Raw genomic sequence first — 17884 nt, 5'->3', positions numbered from 1 at the left:
TGTGCAGTTTATGATGTGTAAAAGTAGAAAATGTAAGATTACAACACCTCCTCACTTATCTATGCATGTAAGACGTATATACAGTAGGAGTATACAACTTACAGATGTGTTGTATGTATGCACATCTGTTTGCTCCATGTATCCATGCCTCTATACTGGATAGAAAATAAAACAATTTACTGATGAAACAGAGCTCCCTATGCTTTTATTAAGATCAGAGAAAATTCCTTTCATAGCGACTCAAGTGAATTGTGCCTCGTGTTGACACAAATTGTGTTGACAACAAAAAGAATGTATCTGGGAAGAACCAACTTTCGCATCCCGTTTGATGCTATCTCCCCCATTTGATGGCCAGACATGAAAATAGGCACTTGAAAGGGACAATATTGTCAAAGACTGGCGACATATTGAGTGACAGCTTTTTAGCTCTTTGAGGCCTTTGCTGTTTGCTGGGCACCAAGCTGATGTCTCCTCACTTTGTTTTAGATGTGAAGCTCCAGTGATTGTGGCAATAGTTCTGACCTTGACATCACAAGCATATCTTAATGGAAATGCAGGTTGATTGTTGTGTCATGGTGCTCAACAGAAAAGACATTATCAATGCATGGGTATCTGTGGAAAACATCTTTATTTCTAACAATACAGAGGCTTCGGTGTGTCATACTTGCGCATTCCAAGGCCTTTGGTTGTGATGGAAAACATGCTGGTTTCCTTATTTGCATTTTACCTGAGCATACAGATGCAATCTGTGTTGAATTTAAATTTCACCACGTCTCCCATCATAGTCATTGTGGTCTTTGTGTTGAAATGCAATCGATGTGATAAAAAGTCCAGGAAAACATGCAAAAAAAATGTTTAAGCAGTCCACAGATTATGTAAAATGAGTGGAAAAGTATTCCCCTGTCATTTTAAATATTCGCCTCCTGCCTCAATTCCACACATACAAAAGGAAAAGAGAAAAAAAGCTTGAAGTAGTAGTGTTTTATTCATCTTTATGTAAATCCAGTCATTTACGGTTGCCTTAACAAATCAGGAATCAAGTGTGTCAACATCTAGCAGAGAAGAAAGTGCATATGGGGATTACAAAAGAACAGAAACAGAACAAAAACAGGCCGAGGGAGAAACTCTCCATCGGTTAAAGTCTACAAATTCTGACAAGGGTAAAATGAAGGTGTTTTTAATTGTCTGAAATCTCTATGTGCTGTAGAAAGTTTACAGTTCTTCTCAAACCCTAAGCTCTGTAAGCTATTGTTCATGTCCAAGTGACAGTGTGTGGAGGCTGAGCCCAGAGCTGGTTCACACCATAGAAAAATACCCTGGTTATTTGCATTTTTAACTGTACACTATGACTTTCTATAGAATAGATGAAACGATCTGTCCTACCCGACTTCCACTGGCCCTGGTTATAGGCTCAAGCCAGTATTTTCTTTACATCCTAAACCACTAAGAAAGATAAATCCCTTGTTGCACTGCTACATAGCTAAAGTTACAAGTATATGCTCAAAAACAATATTACTAAGTAAATCCCACACAGTATTTATCTATATGTATATATCAGATCAAAGAATGGGAATATAGTATCAGATAAACTCAGATAAACATATTTCGTCAGTAAATTCTGGGTCGATTTCAGTTTCGCAAATTGAATGGCAATTACCTGCTAACCACTTAAGGCAACATTTCCTCTTACCTGTCATCACGGTGGTTGTGGGTAATATTTTCATAACATGACCCAGGGTTTTTAAGTAAAGGCAACTTCTATTTCAAGCACTGTTTGATTTCATTCAGTACTGACTCAGGGTGATGCTCAGTCAACCCTAAATCTACGCATGGCATCAAAAGACAGCATTGTTCCCGAGTCATACAGAGGCTCATTTCAACGTCAGGTCATCTGTAGATAATTTCTCTGTAGCTGAAAAAAATAAGGTGAGGATCAAAATGTAAACATGCAGGTTTTGAGAAGTAATCAATGCCGTTTTTCCAGGGGTTTGAATCTTTCTTCTGCACTGCGTCAATGTTCATATTGGGTCACAGCGAAGAGCTCTGTCCTTCAAATGGAGCTTCTTCAAACTTGTCAACACGTATGAGTCCACAAATGCCTTAAACACTACTGAACATCCAAGAAAGGAAAAAAATCTTCAAATTGGACAAAATAAATGTCACGAATTCCTCAAAATGCCTCAAGTGTGGACTGAATCCCTGGCAGTTCACTTTTCTTCCAGTCTGAAGTTGTAGGATGTCGTGTCCTGATATCCAAGTCTCTGCTTGATGTTGTGCGATCTCGCTGCAGCAATTGAATTCAGTTCAAAGGAAGTAAACAACGCAAAGGACCGTCACTGGTGCGATGCTCGGGAGTATCGGTTCCGGTTGGGAAATTCTTTTTTAATCCATTTTCATTAAAAACAATCCTCATCCGATCATCCCTGTATGTCTTTGATTTAAAGATGCATTCGTTTGGATCTTTTTCACGTCTTCAAAACCTCCGGACTCGACCCCCTTCCTCCTTGTGCATCTTAACCAACACTTAAAGTGATGCAGACATCTTAAAATGTATGAGGCTTAATACTCAACTGAGTAACTCTCACTTGAAGTAGATATCAAATAATACTTGCTGGTGCACTGCTTCGCACCAAAACAAACTAGTCACTCACGGTTCTGGCCGAAAAAAGTATATAGCATTGGATGTAATTGTACTTTTTGATAATGATGATGACACTTCAGTCAAATTGTTGATTATAACCTATGATTGGTAGAAAAATTATGTCTGACTTAATTACAAAATACCAAGAGGCCCATATTTTACTTAAATTATAAAAATGGGAAACTTGCTTCAAATGACACAGTTGACTGGACCTTTGTCTGAGAGTGTGTAGCTACATGTTCACATGCATGTTTGAACAGAAGATGAGAGGCAAACATGACTGAGCTGCAAATATTGTGTATGTGTCTGTACACCAAATGGGCCTCTGTGTAGCTATGTGTTTGTGTGTATATGTAATTTTGTGTGTGTGTGTGTGTGTTTGTGTGTGTGTGTGTGTGTGTGTGTGTGTGTGTGTGTGTGTGAACCACCAGCAGTAGCTACGAAGCGTTTGATGTGTTGGGGCTCCAGCCCATTTGATAAGCTCTCTCCAGGGTTCTCTTGCAATCCTGCATCACTGTGCTGAACACAATGTGAGGGTACTGGACCACCAGCCTCTCCACCGTCTCCTCGTTTACCTGCAAAACACGCATACAGACACACGCAGACATACATACACACACACACACACATGCGCACACACACACACACACACACACACACACACACACACACACACAGAGAAAGACAGACACTGTTAACATAATGGGCTAGTTACTGTCACTTTCATACCTCTCTCAGCGTCCTCTGACAATAACAGGAAGAAAGAATTTCATATTAAAAAGATGATCATTTTTGGAAAATGCCCCTTTCTTCCACCTTCAGACTTTGTCTCCCATTTTTAATGACCAGCATGAACAGGAGGAATGGTTAAAAGGGACCTATAATGCCAATTTTCAGGCTTGTATTTTGAGTTTCAAGTAGAACATGTTGACATGTTTTAATGATTAAAAATAACAACACACTTTTTACACTGTCAGTGCTGGAACACCTCTACACAGCCTCTGTCAGAGAACAAAAAGTGCAGTGCGCACTGATTGGCCAGTGTTTGCGGGTCTTGCGCATCTCCGCACCCTCACTGCAGCCGGGGTATGACTGTAACAGTTTATAGCAGCACTTTTTGCCATTAAAAATCACCACTAACACAACCAGACAAACTTCAGGAGAAATCTAATCTAATAAACATTACAGCATTAGCAACCAAAATTACACGTTTCCCTGATGTAAGCATGTAGTCACACGTAGCAGTGTAACGGCAGTAAGGAATGACTGTGCATAACGGCTCTTTCTCCCATTAAAAATTACCAATAAAAGTTTCTATGCACAACCTGACACGTTCCAGCAGGAATATGATACGAAATCAGGGACAAATGTGAAAAGGTTTCTCTGATGGTTTTTAGCTACATGTAGCAGTGTACTGGCAGCTGGGAAATTACTGTAACAGAGGTTATCTGTACTTTTCAGCATAAAATATAACCAATGAAAGCTTCCAAACACAACTGAACATGTTCCAGTAGGATTATGATTCGAATGTGGGGATAAATTAACCACAACGTCAACCCGGTTGACAAGGTTCCCTGACGTTAGCATGTAGCTACGTGTAGCAGTGTATGTAATGTAAATACTTGCAGTAGCGTGCCTGGAGCATATAAAGAAATATGTCATGAGCTGACATCAGCTTGAAGCAAAAGTAGGAAAAATAGCTAGAAAGAGAGATTTCAGATATTCAGATCAGTCTAAAGCCTGAGACTTTTGCTTTTCATACGTTCACATCATTATTTGAAACTTGAGAAGCATATAAGGGCCTCTTTAAAGCTATTGTTTGTTCTTTAGTATTTATTAACATTGCAATATTAGTAAATTAATCTAGGTGAAAGAGTCATAATGTTAATTATTTCATAAATCAGGTCCTTTGTCCAACCCTACTTTAACACACTGAGCATTTCATGAGTCAACCAATCAAGCACTTTATTTCAGAATCATTCAAGACACATTTACTGCGATTCAGAGCAGATTTCCAGGGAGTCCTGGTGTATAAAAAGAGGCAATCAGCTTAAAACCAAATAAATGTAACAGAAATATTGCTTTAGGTCTAATAAATGCAGATTTCTAAATGACTTAATTTAAATGGAGTAATTTAAAAATCTGTCGACCGTTTCTGCATCGCCCCATGATGTCTTATTAAGATAATCAGAAACACAGATTGAACAGTTAGTGCCCCGTCAAAATGGCAGTATACCAGACTAATATGAAGAAAAAGCAATTTCTTGAGAGTATACAGCGCACACACATATGCACACATACACACCCAATTGGAGTATGGCGATGGGTTTAGCACCAGAGGACAGCTGAGCTCACAAGGCTAATGAGGCCTTCATGTTCTCAGAGGGCTAGAAAGACAAGCAGCTAATAGCACTTCTTTGCCAGTCTAACACTCTGTCAGACCGTCACCGAGAGCCAAGAGTGAGAAAGCCTGAGAATCTGACAAAGAGCAGAGGCAGCGTAACCCTGGAGACCTTGAGGGGTTAACCACAACCCACCCAGAACCAACCCCCGCCCACCCGCGAGCATGACACTTTCCAGGGGAAATGATGTATAAACACTCACACACATGTTGAGCACACAGTCATCCGTTGTTGCCAAAGCAGTGACAAAGTGTTTCACAGTTTTCCCCGAGCTCATTGCCCGAGAGCCCTTTGGTTTCTGTGTTTTCTGGAAGAAAAGTCTTGCTGGGTAAGAGTTCCCTGGCTCCTGCTCAGGTTATGATCTGCGTTGGTTGTCATTTTCAGTTTATTTCCTTTTTTTCTTCATTGAACACACTTATTCTAAGTGGTGGGTATCAGCAATTCCTGTCATTGTAATGTAGAGGAATTAAGAAAACAAATAGACAGATGGAGTCAGGACAGAACCAGCAGAATCACAGAGAGAAATAAGTGTGCATGAGCGAACAGACCACCGATGCTTCTCAGGTCACAGAGGGATGATGGAAACTTTGCACAGTGAAAGCGAATTCAAGAAAACGAAAAAGCAGCAACAGCCTTTCCTTTGATTGCTGAGGAAGAAACAGCGAGCCGGAGTTCGGGTGCTCGACGCCAACACACAGAGGCTTAACAGATTCTTTCAGGATACCGTAGATACAGAAAAAAATAACATAAAATCAAACCCAGAGGGTCAAAAAAAAATTTCTGATCAGATGCTATGAGAAAAATTCAGAGAATAAGTGCCAAAAACTGCCTCAGTTCTCTCTCCAGTCAGTGTCGGAGCAAGAGACAACAGAGACTGGCAGAAGGCTTTTAAATTTAAAATAATACTCTGACATCTCAGCCGCTGAAAGGTGAATTAAATTGGCAGATAATAGTGGAAATGAGGAAATTCCAGCAACATTTCCCATGCTGTGATCAATGATTCATTAGTAAAGCTGATGCATTAATAAAACAGTGTTTCAGGATATTGCCTTTAAGAATCCCCGTTATTATTACAGTACGAGATAATGTAACTATTCTGACTTCCAGACAGTTTTACAAAACAAACCACCATGTTCCCTCTTGTAGTGAAAAGATAAAACTCAATAAGTGCAGCAGTAATGTGGACCGTACTGGTAGAAAACAGGAGGAAATGTTATTCTTAAAGTTATACACATACACACACACACACACACACACACACACACACACACACACAGAGCATGAATGTAACAGTCAAGGAAATCCTGCAGAGTTCTTAATCTCTCGCCTATTCATGTAATCTACACAATTTTATGTGATTTACTAGCTGGGCCAATAGTAACCTGTGGAGTACATTATATGGGTACAATAAATGACTATACAGTCACCTGTCTTAAAACACATTTGTGCTTAAAGTATTTAAAGAGTTTAAATATTGCAGCCAAGTTTTTACCCTTGTCTACGTTGGAAAAGCGAGATGGAGGTGTGACAGATTTGACAAATACGTCATCACGTACATGACGCTTGCCAGTACAGCTTCCACTTATAAGATTTGAAAAATAGCGGCATTGAAACATAACAAAAAACAACTAATGAAGAGATTTAGACAAGTTACAGTAACTTGTAGATAACTAATGTGCATTTTCATCGTCATATGGCTACATGTCTTCCTCCTCTATGGTTTAGCCAGACTGACACAGCTGTATTTTTTTTATTTTATTTTTTTACAGATGCCACCAGGCACAGTGCCAGGATTTTAATTTTGGGTGGGCAAAAGTAATTTTGGCAGGGCCTTTTCATTTCAGAGGTTAATACTGTTTGCCTCCCTTTGACCAAGTCCAACTGGTAGAAATGACTGAAATCATAATGTGGGAGGTGACTGGAACATCTGGTTGTTCATGGCTCTTTTTAAATCTTTTCCAACCTCCATACTGTGACGCGCATGCACACTCCCAACAGGCCTCAGCCAACATAAAAATGCTAGTTATGATTATCTCAGAATTCACACGATTGCAAAAAAAAAAAAGAAAACAGATCGTCTTCACGTCATTTGGGAGAGGCCACTTCTGTTAGGCCCACCAACAATGTCACACCTGGCTGATGCACATAGTTTTTTTTTATATACATGCTTTGAAAAATGTTGAATAAATCCTGGCAAAGGCAACAAATCCAGTCAATTCTAATAATAAGCACTATTTCTCAGAAGCAAGGATTAATGCAGTATCGTCTTTTTTTTTTTTTTTTACCTGCGTGTCAGACCAAAATACTGTCTTGAATCATAAATTTGGAGCTTTCTTAGTGGCTGTCTGGTCTGTCGACTTTTGGATCCTTTTCAACAAATTTAGTAACTGGCTTCTAATAGTGATCACTTGCTTTTGTGTAATGTTAGATCTCCCCTCACACCTGTTTTTTTTTATTATTACTAGTGTACTTTACTACTGGGCCAGATGTGAACTTTGGATGTAACGTTTCATGGTCAGTATCCTAAGCCCTAAGCCACCAGGGTGACCCAACACCTGTTTTACCTCCAGTCAAACACCTGCAGTTTGCCTGCAGAGATAGACGCAGGTTGCCTTCACAGATGACCAAAGCAGCAGCAGAAACACAGCGTCACTGAGGCCCCTAAGAGCTGCCACTACAGAGACAAGTTAAGTTTGTTATGACATATGGCTGAGCCTCATTAGCAGATAAAGTGACGAACCCCTGATTGCCTTCATAACATATTATGCTATATTCTTGAAAAGAGAATGAAACATCCCCCAGCTCGTTAATCAGGGCTTAATTACAATTAAAACTGATCTAAAGAATAGACCTGTCAAACTGATGGGAGGCCATAACATTCATTAATGCTAATTTAGTGCAGCTCCACTTGCTGAGCAAACACGGCACGCACAAAATGGCTCCCAATCAAAACGCTGAATCATTTTCTAATTGCTGGTTGCGGCAACGCTTAATGTTTGAGTTGCAACAAGATCACTTTGATGAAAATCATGAAAAGAATAACTATTGCACTGACCTGTGTTGCTCTTGTTGATAGTACTGCATGTGCAGAAAAAAGGACTCATAAAACATGAGTGTTTTTATGTTTTTTTTAAGTTTGGGAATGTAACTGCTGTCGCATACAACAGGCATCAAATGACTGTAATTCAAACATCTTATTTCTATTATTATTACTATGCCAATCAAGCTTGAAGTAAAAAGATTTTCTATCAATCAAATCCAAGCCAGTATAAATTTTAAATGGTTACAACAGCACAGAAACGCCTTGTACCTGGTTTGATTAATTGGCATCTGCCTACATTCATTTTTAAAACATTTTATTGCCAGTGGATAGAAAATCTTGTTGACAGAAAATCAGTTGACAGAGGCATTTATGCATCGCAGCATCCATTAACTTTCCTCCACTGAGTTACTGTAAATCTTTTCCGGCCTAAAAACAACAGCCTTTTGTAAAAGAAATCGGCTCTCCTTGCGAGTTCCCAGAGTTCACAGCTACGACCCCTCTTCCAGAAACAAGCCTGTGTGCCCTGTGCATGGCTTTGTGGTATGCTGAATGACATCACCACACCTGCTCGGTATTTGCGGCTCGGAGCTTATGTTAGACATGAAGGTCACACCGAACGCTGTGGGTAACCGGCTGGCAGCAAGGGAAGTCCTCTGGTTACAGCAGTTTCACCACTGATTTCTTGAAAACTGGTGATTCAGCTGTTTCCTCCTGGAGTGAAATTTTCTTACTGGGCAAAACTGTGCTTAAAGATATTTAGTTGCTAGGCAACATAAGCTTAAAAATGCTATTGAAAAGCGCTGGGGCATCTGGTGTCAGGAATGGTGCTTTAGATATATAGCTCTGGAAGGGAGTCTTTTTTTTCGTCATGCAGTCCTCATCCAGTGTACTGTACTGTACAACCCCTCCTCCCAACCTGCTGCCAAGTCTGTAGGAGAGCCATATGATAGAGCATACTCACTACTCACTGATGATTCTAATCTTTGAGAAGCATCTGGGAGCGCAGCCACAGCTATCTGGAGCGAGGCCTATACTTATGATATTTTCCCCCATTTTAACTTCAAAGATGCGGCCTTGTAGATCTAAGCGCGGTGTAATGCATGCTGACGGGTAATGTGCCGTTGTCAGGGTTTACAAGAGGGCGAGAGAGGGATGAGGGGGAAAACAAAAAGATGCATGTCTGATATGCTGCTCAGCAAAAAGGCAGCTTTTATTTGAACATGCTGTAAAGTAAACGTGAATCATGGTTGTGTGTGTGTGGGTGTGTTAGCGGCTGTTGACAAGCGCTCCTCTACTTTAACATGCGACGGCTGAAGGTAAATGACGGCATGTTCTCCAGCTGACCTCTGCTCTTTCCTAGAGTGCTCTTATGTGCTATCTTTCTTAACAGTGAGCTTTTTCCTTTAGGTTCGTTCCTCTGATGCAAATGCACTCTATCACCACGTAAAATATACATTTACCACAAGAGCTGGGCCTTCCCCTAGTAAGCAGCGCAGTAAAACACGTCGTAAAGATGACTAATGCAGCAGCAGTTCACATTCGCAGTGGGAAAAAGAAGAACAGGGCCGTAAATCGATAATCAGATACACAAACACGAAGATGCATATCATATTAGACCGGCGTGGTGAGAACACCCTGCGAGTGCTCCTAGCAATCAAGGGAGGGAAATGGAATAAAGAGAGAGGGAAGGAGTTTAGGAAATAGAAGGCTGAAAAGGAAAACGACCTCCGCTCTTGTTGAATATATCGAACCCACTGAGTGCTACAGCAACAATGACCCTAAAAAAGCAACCGAACACTGACTTCAGAATTGAATTTAAATTCATGCAGATACATGAAAACAAAGATATGTTCAGTTATCCTTTTTTAAGATGAAAAATATGTATTTTTTTCTTCAGCGCTGCCTGCATTAAAGTTTTAATTCTGGGATTAAGGTCCATACAGTAATGTTTTTTGTTTTTTTTTTTAAATCACATAAATCGTCAGCTACCATTCCTGTCTTTAAGAGGCTGTACCAGGCTATTAATGCATTTATTTTAAGTTAGTGCGATTATACTGGCATCATATGAAACGAGTCAAGGCAATCTGGTAAGAACTGCTACTGTTTTGAAATACAAAATAATGGAATCGCAAACATGATTAAAAAATAATATTAATTTCAATAAATTATAGAAATTCTGCGAATACTTAAATACTTTAAAAATGAATCGCTTGACAGCCCTACTTTTTCTATAAAAAAATGTCCCTATTTCTTTTTATTTTCGCTGTATTTTCATTAAATTTAGCCAAGGTCTGCAGGGTTCTTTTTTTATTCTTTCCCCACATTTTCTTTGGCCATGTGGCAGCCATCGCTAGTCCTAGGCCCATAAAGAGAGACAAATACCCCCGTTCCCTGTCTACTCCCATGTAGAGAGTGTATCAGTCAACCAGTAAATACATTTGGGGTAAATGTTTAAAAAGCCTGTTTAGGCAGCAGAAGAATGCGGTGCATCAGGTCTTAGTAAAAGGCAGCTTAAACAAGTCTGGATTTAAACAGGCCAGATTTATAGCCTTCTTTAAACTGCTCAGAGGAAAAGCCCCTGTTGTAAAGTTTCTAAACGAGTGACTGGACAACTGAAAGATAGTTCTCCGCCTCTGATAAGAGGGCGAGGAAGGAGGGAGGGAGGAATGAATGGAAAAGAAAAGAAAGGATTTCAGGAGTGTAGGGACAGAAAAAGAGGTCGCCACAAACTTATTCTGAAGGATTCAATATTTCTAAATGAACTATCGATGCATTGGCTCAGAAGCTTAAGGAATAGACTGCTCTTTACCGAGGAAAGCCTGAGCTCAAACATTTTGATTTTGTCTCTGAAAGCCAAGCGACCCTCACAGAAATCTGCAGTGCATGGCTCTGAATGTGCTTTTCAAAACCAGGTCAGGCACCGCTTGCGACAACTGAGGTCTGGTCCCGCTCACACACCCTCATCCCTGCACAATATCAGACAGCAGCAGAACTGAAAAGCAGGGTGTCAGCGCGTACGCTCACACACGGAGGAATGGGGCTCAACTGAACAGGGTCAGAGAAAGAGGTTCTGGAGGCCAGGTTTGTAAACCCCACACTCCATCACGCGTGACAAAGGTAACTAAAGGAATGTGTATAAGGCTCAGCCCAATCCCTCTTTCTACGCCGGCCTTCTTATCTCTGCAGACTGGAGGAAAACATTCCATAACTCAAGAGGCCTCACACAATTTATTTGTTAGTCTCGGCAGAGCACTATCACAGCTACATCTATTAGGTAGAACTGAAATAAAAGCTAATTAAAATGGGAAGTGTGGTGGTGACCCGGTGAACCAACAAGCCCTCGAGTAAGATTTGGTGCGCTGCCAGCAATCATGCTAAAAACCGTCCATTTCTGTTTCATTTAAGACTTGAAATTTAGTGCTATAAAGCTGAAACGTTCCAAACCACAGCATGAAATTATGCTGTAACTGTCTGTAGTGAAGAAAAGCAAAGTCACCAGAACCACAATTAGCATTTACAAATAAGATACAGTGAGTTATATATTATCATATGATAGATTTATTCATATTTTTGCCATATATATCTAGATATAATATCATCCAACTGGAATTACTGCCTCACGGTTGTATGTTTTTAACAACCAGTCAAGTTATAGCTTACATCCATGTCTGTCCATATCTCATATGTAGCCATGACTGTGGTAAATGCATCAAATATGGATGTTGCTGTGAAAAAGCTATAAATTCTAAAACATGGACGCTTCACACACATCTTCAACCGGGCAGCACCGAAGACCAACAAATCTGCACAGTTTCAAAGTGCACCCAAAAGATAAATGTCACCAATTCAGCATCCGACCAAATGTAATGTCATTTGCAGCACATTATGAAATTAACCTTTGACCTTTTGGATATGAAATATCATTGCTTTATTACTCCAACATGTTAGACATTTGTAAAATTTTGTGGTAATTAGTGTATTAATTCTTGAGTTATCACCAAAAACATGCTTTGACCACCCAAACCTAATCAGTTCATCCTTGAGTCCAAGTGGACATTTGTACCTCCTGAGATATTTCATTCAAAAGAATGGGACGGATAGAAGGTCACAGTGACCTTGAACTTCAATGCTTGAATAATGGTGATGCTATATTGGAATTTCTATCTTTGAGACAGTACCTTGAAGGTAACAATAATAGATATAATTTTCAATGTTACAGGGAAAAATTGATGATCACAATGTGTCCAGCCATGGCTGTCACCGGCACAAAGGCATCGTAAAATGCAGGATACCAAGCTCTAAGGTAAAGGTCCTCACATGCCCACTGCTTATTATTTCCAAGTTACCAAAATCAACGATCTGAAACATTTTGGATCAAAATTATGTGCAGTAATCAGGTCAAGGTAAGGGCACAATCTACTTAGGTGTGTGGGTCAATATATCTGATACCAGAGAGGATCTAAATGGACTCTATTAGCTCTGATCATGAAAAATTTGGTTTTTGAAGGGAGATGGAAGACTGAACTGTAAAGTAGTCTGTGTGAGTGGACAATATATTGACTCTGTTTTGGACTTACTGTCCTCAAGTCCCTTTCAAGTAGCTTTTATTCATGAACAATATATTATTTATGATTTATATCTATTAATATTAATTTATTCAATTTGGGTTTTGATGGATTTTCCAAGAGTCTGTTTTTTGGATTAAATCCAAAGTTTCAGCCCAGTGAAGACCTCTTCTCGAAGATTTTTTACCAAACACAGAAATGACAAATAGATTTGGAATAATAATAAAAATAAATCCAGTTGTTCAAGTTATAGACTTTAGTAGCGAAAAACTTTTAATATGCAGTAATTAAATTGATCACATCGTTAAACGCACACAAAGGGAAACACAAAGAGGCTTTGAGACAGAGTGACAAACTCAGAGGGACAATAGAGACATAGATGGTGTGCTCATGTTCCTACAACAGGGACTAGATGGGGTCATATATTGTTGTCACCGGAGGGAGTACGATAAGATAATAACAGACCTGTTGAATGCCCTGAAAACCAAGAACATGTCTGCCTCTTCAAATGGCAAACAGCACAATATAGTCAGGTGGGCGCGCAAATGCGCACACGCATGCACACACACACACGCACACGCACACACACACACACACACACACACACACACACACACACACACACACACACACACACCTCATGAAACTATAGGAACAAATTCCAGAGCAGCTTACTGGAGGTCAGACACAAGCATAATTCCTCAAGTAATCACAACAGAGCTACTGTGTTTAATGTTTTGCCTCGCATGACTCCTTTGTTCTTCAGGAATAAATAAAAAATGAGGACAGCTTGACCCTGTCCTTTTCAAAGAACACCATGATACAAAATTCATGGTGACTCTTTAGAGCGAGGAGAGCTTTGGATTAGATTTGTGGACTGGTCAGAGTTACATACAATACACAGTGATCTCCCCTCTGTAGGCCTAATGTGTGAATGCCAACCACACTGGAGTGATTATTCTGAAATATGGGATAATTCGGAATAATGAAATGCAATAATCAAACACTTTTTTATATTTAAAAGCTCAAAGAAAGACAAAGATTTAACTGTCAAGCACAAATCTTGACAAGATGATATATCTGATTCTCTTTTTTTTTGTTCAAGGGTGAAAATTGTTCTTTTTCTCACTGAGCAGCCACAGGTCACAGGAACACTATTTATGGCTGCACACTATGTCTCTGCAAAAAACAGCAAAACTTATTCAAAGCTTTCACATCCATTGGCTATTTTGCTTCCAATCAATTACAAAGCCCGACATCAATCAGAGGCTTAATCGATTCCCAGCCCAAAATTTCCCAAGCTTGACTGGGTGTATTAAATTTGCACAGACACAACATTCAATGGGAGGGGGGGGGGCTTCATTGTCATTAGCATTAAATAGCTAATTCATCACCAGCACAGTGAGACACTGCGCCTGCAGGCTAAAAATGCTCTGTGACCTCCTGCTGTCTCTCTCAATGTCTGAAGGAAGGAAAAACCGTATTGAGCCAGACGTTAGTTATTGCCCAAAAACATATCAGGATTGGCAAGTCTGAGCATCCAGGCCACACTGAGTCGTGTCTACTGTCTGTCCATGACTCCATGAGATTATGTTGACCTCCGTTGTGATGAGTAAACAGCGCTGGATGAGGGAGGAAGAGGAGAAAAAAAGGGGAGAAGGCGGAAAGACAAGACAGGGGGGCAACTTGAATGTACTAATTGAATGAACAAAAGATGTGAGTGGCATCAAAAATTCACAACAACCTTGGCTGCCCTTGCTTAGAGAAGGGGAAGAGAGGGAGAGGCAAAAAGAGGGAAACGGGGTGAAAAATAAAGTGAGTACGAGGTGCAGAGGTGTGTCTGGTGAGTGGCACCCCATTACGATGGCTATCAGCCCAGTCAATTTAAACTGTTTGACGAGTAAAATAAATTGTTTATAGGTACAATTCATAGTCAGTGTATTATATACAGCAGCTCGCAATCACACGGTTTGCAGAAACAGACAGGGTGTGCACCCCACAGTTCAGCATTACCATGCTTTATAGAGGGGTTGACATCAAAACATATTTTAGCCGTTTAAAAAAACAGCTTCCTAAAGATTACTATATCCGTATAAATGTATACTGTATTGAAAGTGTTTTCAACATGAAGTTTTGTTTCAGTGGGACTGTGTAACAGCAGACTTTCTGACCTAAACAGCTGACTGGCGGCAGATAAGAAATGTAGTGCCAAAGGAAAAGGCTGTGTGAGAGGTAAAGCAGTAAAAATACTCTAAATGCAGCACCACTTAGACTGATTTTTTTTTTAGGTAGGCCTTTTTTAAGTTAAAATACCTTTTGATAACAACCCCTGTGGGTTGTGCACCCCATCTGTTTCTGAGAACCGGAAGCACGCCGATGGCCAGCTACTGTAGATGATACAATGACACACATAAGTATCTCATACAACTCCACTTCAAAATCCCTAATTATCCCCTTAAACTAAACTATGAACAGGAATGTCAGACACTGCAATGTTAGTTATTAATGTAGGTATAGGTAGCGGAGTAAAAAAATGGTAAATTAAAGCTATGGTGACACGTGTGCCCGCAGCAGCTCTTGTACTTCATGGCATCCCTGCACAAGTCAGTGCCACACTACGGCCACCACAGAAAAAAAAAAAAAAAAAAAAGTCTGGACACGCCACTGACGAGGTGGAAAGAAATGTACGTGTGTATGTGAGTGTGCGCCAGGTGAGGTCAGGTTTACGTGTGTGTGTGTGTGTGTGTGTGTGTGTATAGGTTTTTGTTGAAGGGCATTTCTGAGATTCCCCTCAGACACTCAGTGAACTCTGACGATGTCTCACTTTATTTCACCCGCTCTCCTTCACTGTCCCTTGCTCCTGCCCTTTTGAAACAAGATGAAGGGATGATCAGGAGGCGGCTTCAGTTAAGACCGCCAATCAATACAGCTCTTCTGTGTGGGATGAGACTCCCAAGATTACACTGAAAATCACAAATAGCAAATGACTCTTTCAAACTACTTTCTCGACTTTGAACATTCAAGTCGGACCAAAGCCTGGAAAATAGGAACCAGAGAACCTGGCCGTCTCGCACTTGATGCTGCTGCGCATGCAGTATCTTCCTCCTAATTCCCTCTCGCTTTAGCAGCCTTTACACTAAGAATCCCTGCCGTTCACAATAACAACACTCATCAAAGAAAGTTTTGCCCAACTCCCAAACTCTCATTTCCTAAACGAGAGTTAAAAAGCCTCCTAACTCTTCACCATACTTCATCTTTGTTTTCCTCACTCCAAACCTCCAGGCCCTGAACAATTAGGCCCTTGTTTATGTCTGCAAATTGCTGTGCCGTGCCTATCTGTGTATAGTCCCCGGCAGCTGGATGCACCAGTGGAACGACTATATTGATTGGGATGTCTGTTCTTTTAACAAGGTCTGTCTGGTTGCTCTATCTGGGGGTGCAGCAGCGCTCATACCTGTTCCCCAAACGCCGCTCCACCTCAGTTCAGGTAATGGGCGCACACTTCAAAACTGCTTACACAAAACACTTTTTTCTGAGGGGCCATTTGTAAAGGGAATAGCCAGCGCTCATTCTATTGTTTCCTTTTATCTAATTTTCCTTTTATTTTCTCTCAGTTTCCATCATTCGTTAAATCCTTCGCTTATTTTTTTTCTTCCTCAAGGCCAGCCTTCATTTTACTCTCTCTTCTCCTCCCTCATCTCCTCCATTACTATGATAACTCTTACTCTCTCCACCAGCTGTCCCTGAAGGGGCCAGCAGCAGTCAGTGTCATTATTTTCCTAGTCTGGCTTCATGCTGACGGTGTGAGTTTGCTACCCCCTCCATTTCACAAGCTGGACTACCCATTTGTTTTTACTCTAATGAAGTAGTGGATAAGGAGTGGGGAAAAAAGACGGTAGATGAGAAGAAAGGTGAGGAAGGTGGACAAGAGAAGAGACAAGAGAAAAGGGAATGGACAGGAAAAGAAGCAGATGAGAGGGGAAAAAGAGGTGCATTTGAGCTATGACAGAAAGAAAACATTCCACTGAGGCTGAAAAAGATCAAATCCCCAGAGTGATACATCACCGGAAAATGACAGCTCTGAATGTTCACAGCAGCCAGAGGGCCCATTACAGAAAACAGCAACTTAACACATGTAGGAGACATATGAAAACAGTGTCAAGCACAATGAGTTACACTGTACAGGATGAGGCGACACAGTGTGTTTCTAAGTGATGAAAATGTAACTAAGTACATTTACTTAAGTGCTGCAATAAAGTATGGATTTGAGGTGCTTGTACTTTACTTGAGTATTTTTTTTTCATGACACTTTATACTTTTACTCCACTACATTTCAGAGGGAGATATTGTACTTTTTACTTCACTACATTTATCCAACAGCTTTAGTTACTTTACAAATTAAGATTAACATAAGATCTGTTTATAAAATATAATGTTTTATTATAAATCAAATTACAAAACAATTAATACAAGTACAACTGCTATGATTAGTTACCAATCATTCGATTCAAAGAAAACTAATTTGAGGTTTGGGGGTGTTTATATATATATATATATATATATATATATATATATATATATATATATAAAATTTTGAGTTTGGGGATTTTTTTGCTGTTTTTAAATAATTTGAGTTTTGAGGTGTTTTTTCTTTTTTTTCTTAGTTTCTAATTATGAGGTTTTATGTTTTTTTCTGCATTGGGTACTTTTACTTTAATACTTCATGTACATTTTTTCCTGATTATACTTACTTTTTTCCTTTAGTACCATTTACAGTGGATGACTTGTACTTGTAACAGAGTGTATTCACAGTCTGGTATTAAAACTTTTACTTAAGTAAAGGATCTGAATACTTTCTCCACCACTGGTATTTCTACACAAATCAGTAAGGCAGCTGGATCTCTGCGTCTGGACACTTGTCTTAACTTTGTGGTTAGCCAAAAAAAGCTATAAATGTTACAGCATTAGCATTTGGTGAGTTTGGCATGTTTATGTGCGTTTGTGTTTCAGCGTCTCCATGTCTGCTCGGTCCAGTGGGCAGAATACTGTTACTACATCGCTATCATTTTAGCTGAAAATGACCTCTGACGCCAGCGCACTGACTTTCACCACTCAAAAGCACAGCCTGGATTAATACATAATGTTCCATTGTGTTTGTGGAAGTGTAGAAAGATGAATTCCCCCCACAGAGAGGACCAAAACATTTAACAGTAGACTCGCTGGAGAGCCGGGC

At 40.0% G+C, this 17884-nt stretch overlaps 1 protein-coding gene across 1 annotated transcript in view; it reads right to left on the bottom strand.

Annotated features, from left to right (window-relative positions):
* Positions 1 to 966: 966 nt before the first annotated feature.
* Positions 967 to 17884, bottom strand: part of fbxl17 (F-box and leucine-rich repeat protein 17) — a 282885-nt gene continuing 265967 nt past the window's right edge. Inside the window, exon 11 of the mRNA XM_042487705.2 lies at positions 967 to 3216. Within this exon, the coding sequence (XP_042343639.1) occupies positions 3079 to 3216 (138 nt within the window). The 3' untranslated portion in view covers positions 967 to 3078. The remainder of the gene's footprint in view (positions 3217 to 17884) is intronic.

Source organism: Plectropomus leopardus, chromosome 4, assembly GCF_026936395.1.
Source record: "Plectropomus leopardus strain MGB_pleo_1.0 chromosome 4, ASM2693639v1, whole genome shotgun sequence".
Classification (NCBI taxonomy): domain Eukaryota; kingdom Metazoa; phylum Chordata; class Actinopteri; order Perciformes; family Serranidae; genus Plectropomus; species Plectropomus leopardus.
This window is presented reverse-complemented; position numbering and strand designations above follow the sequence as displayed.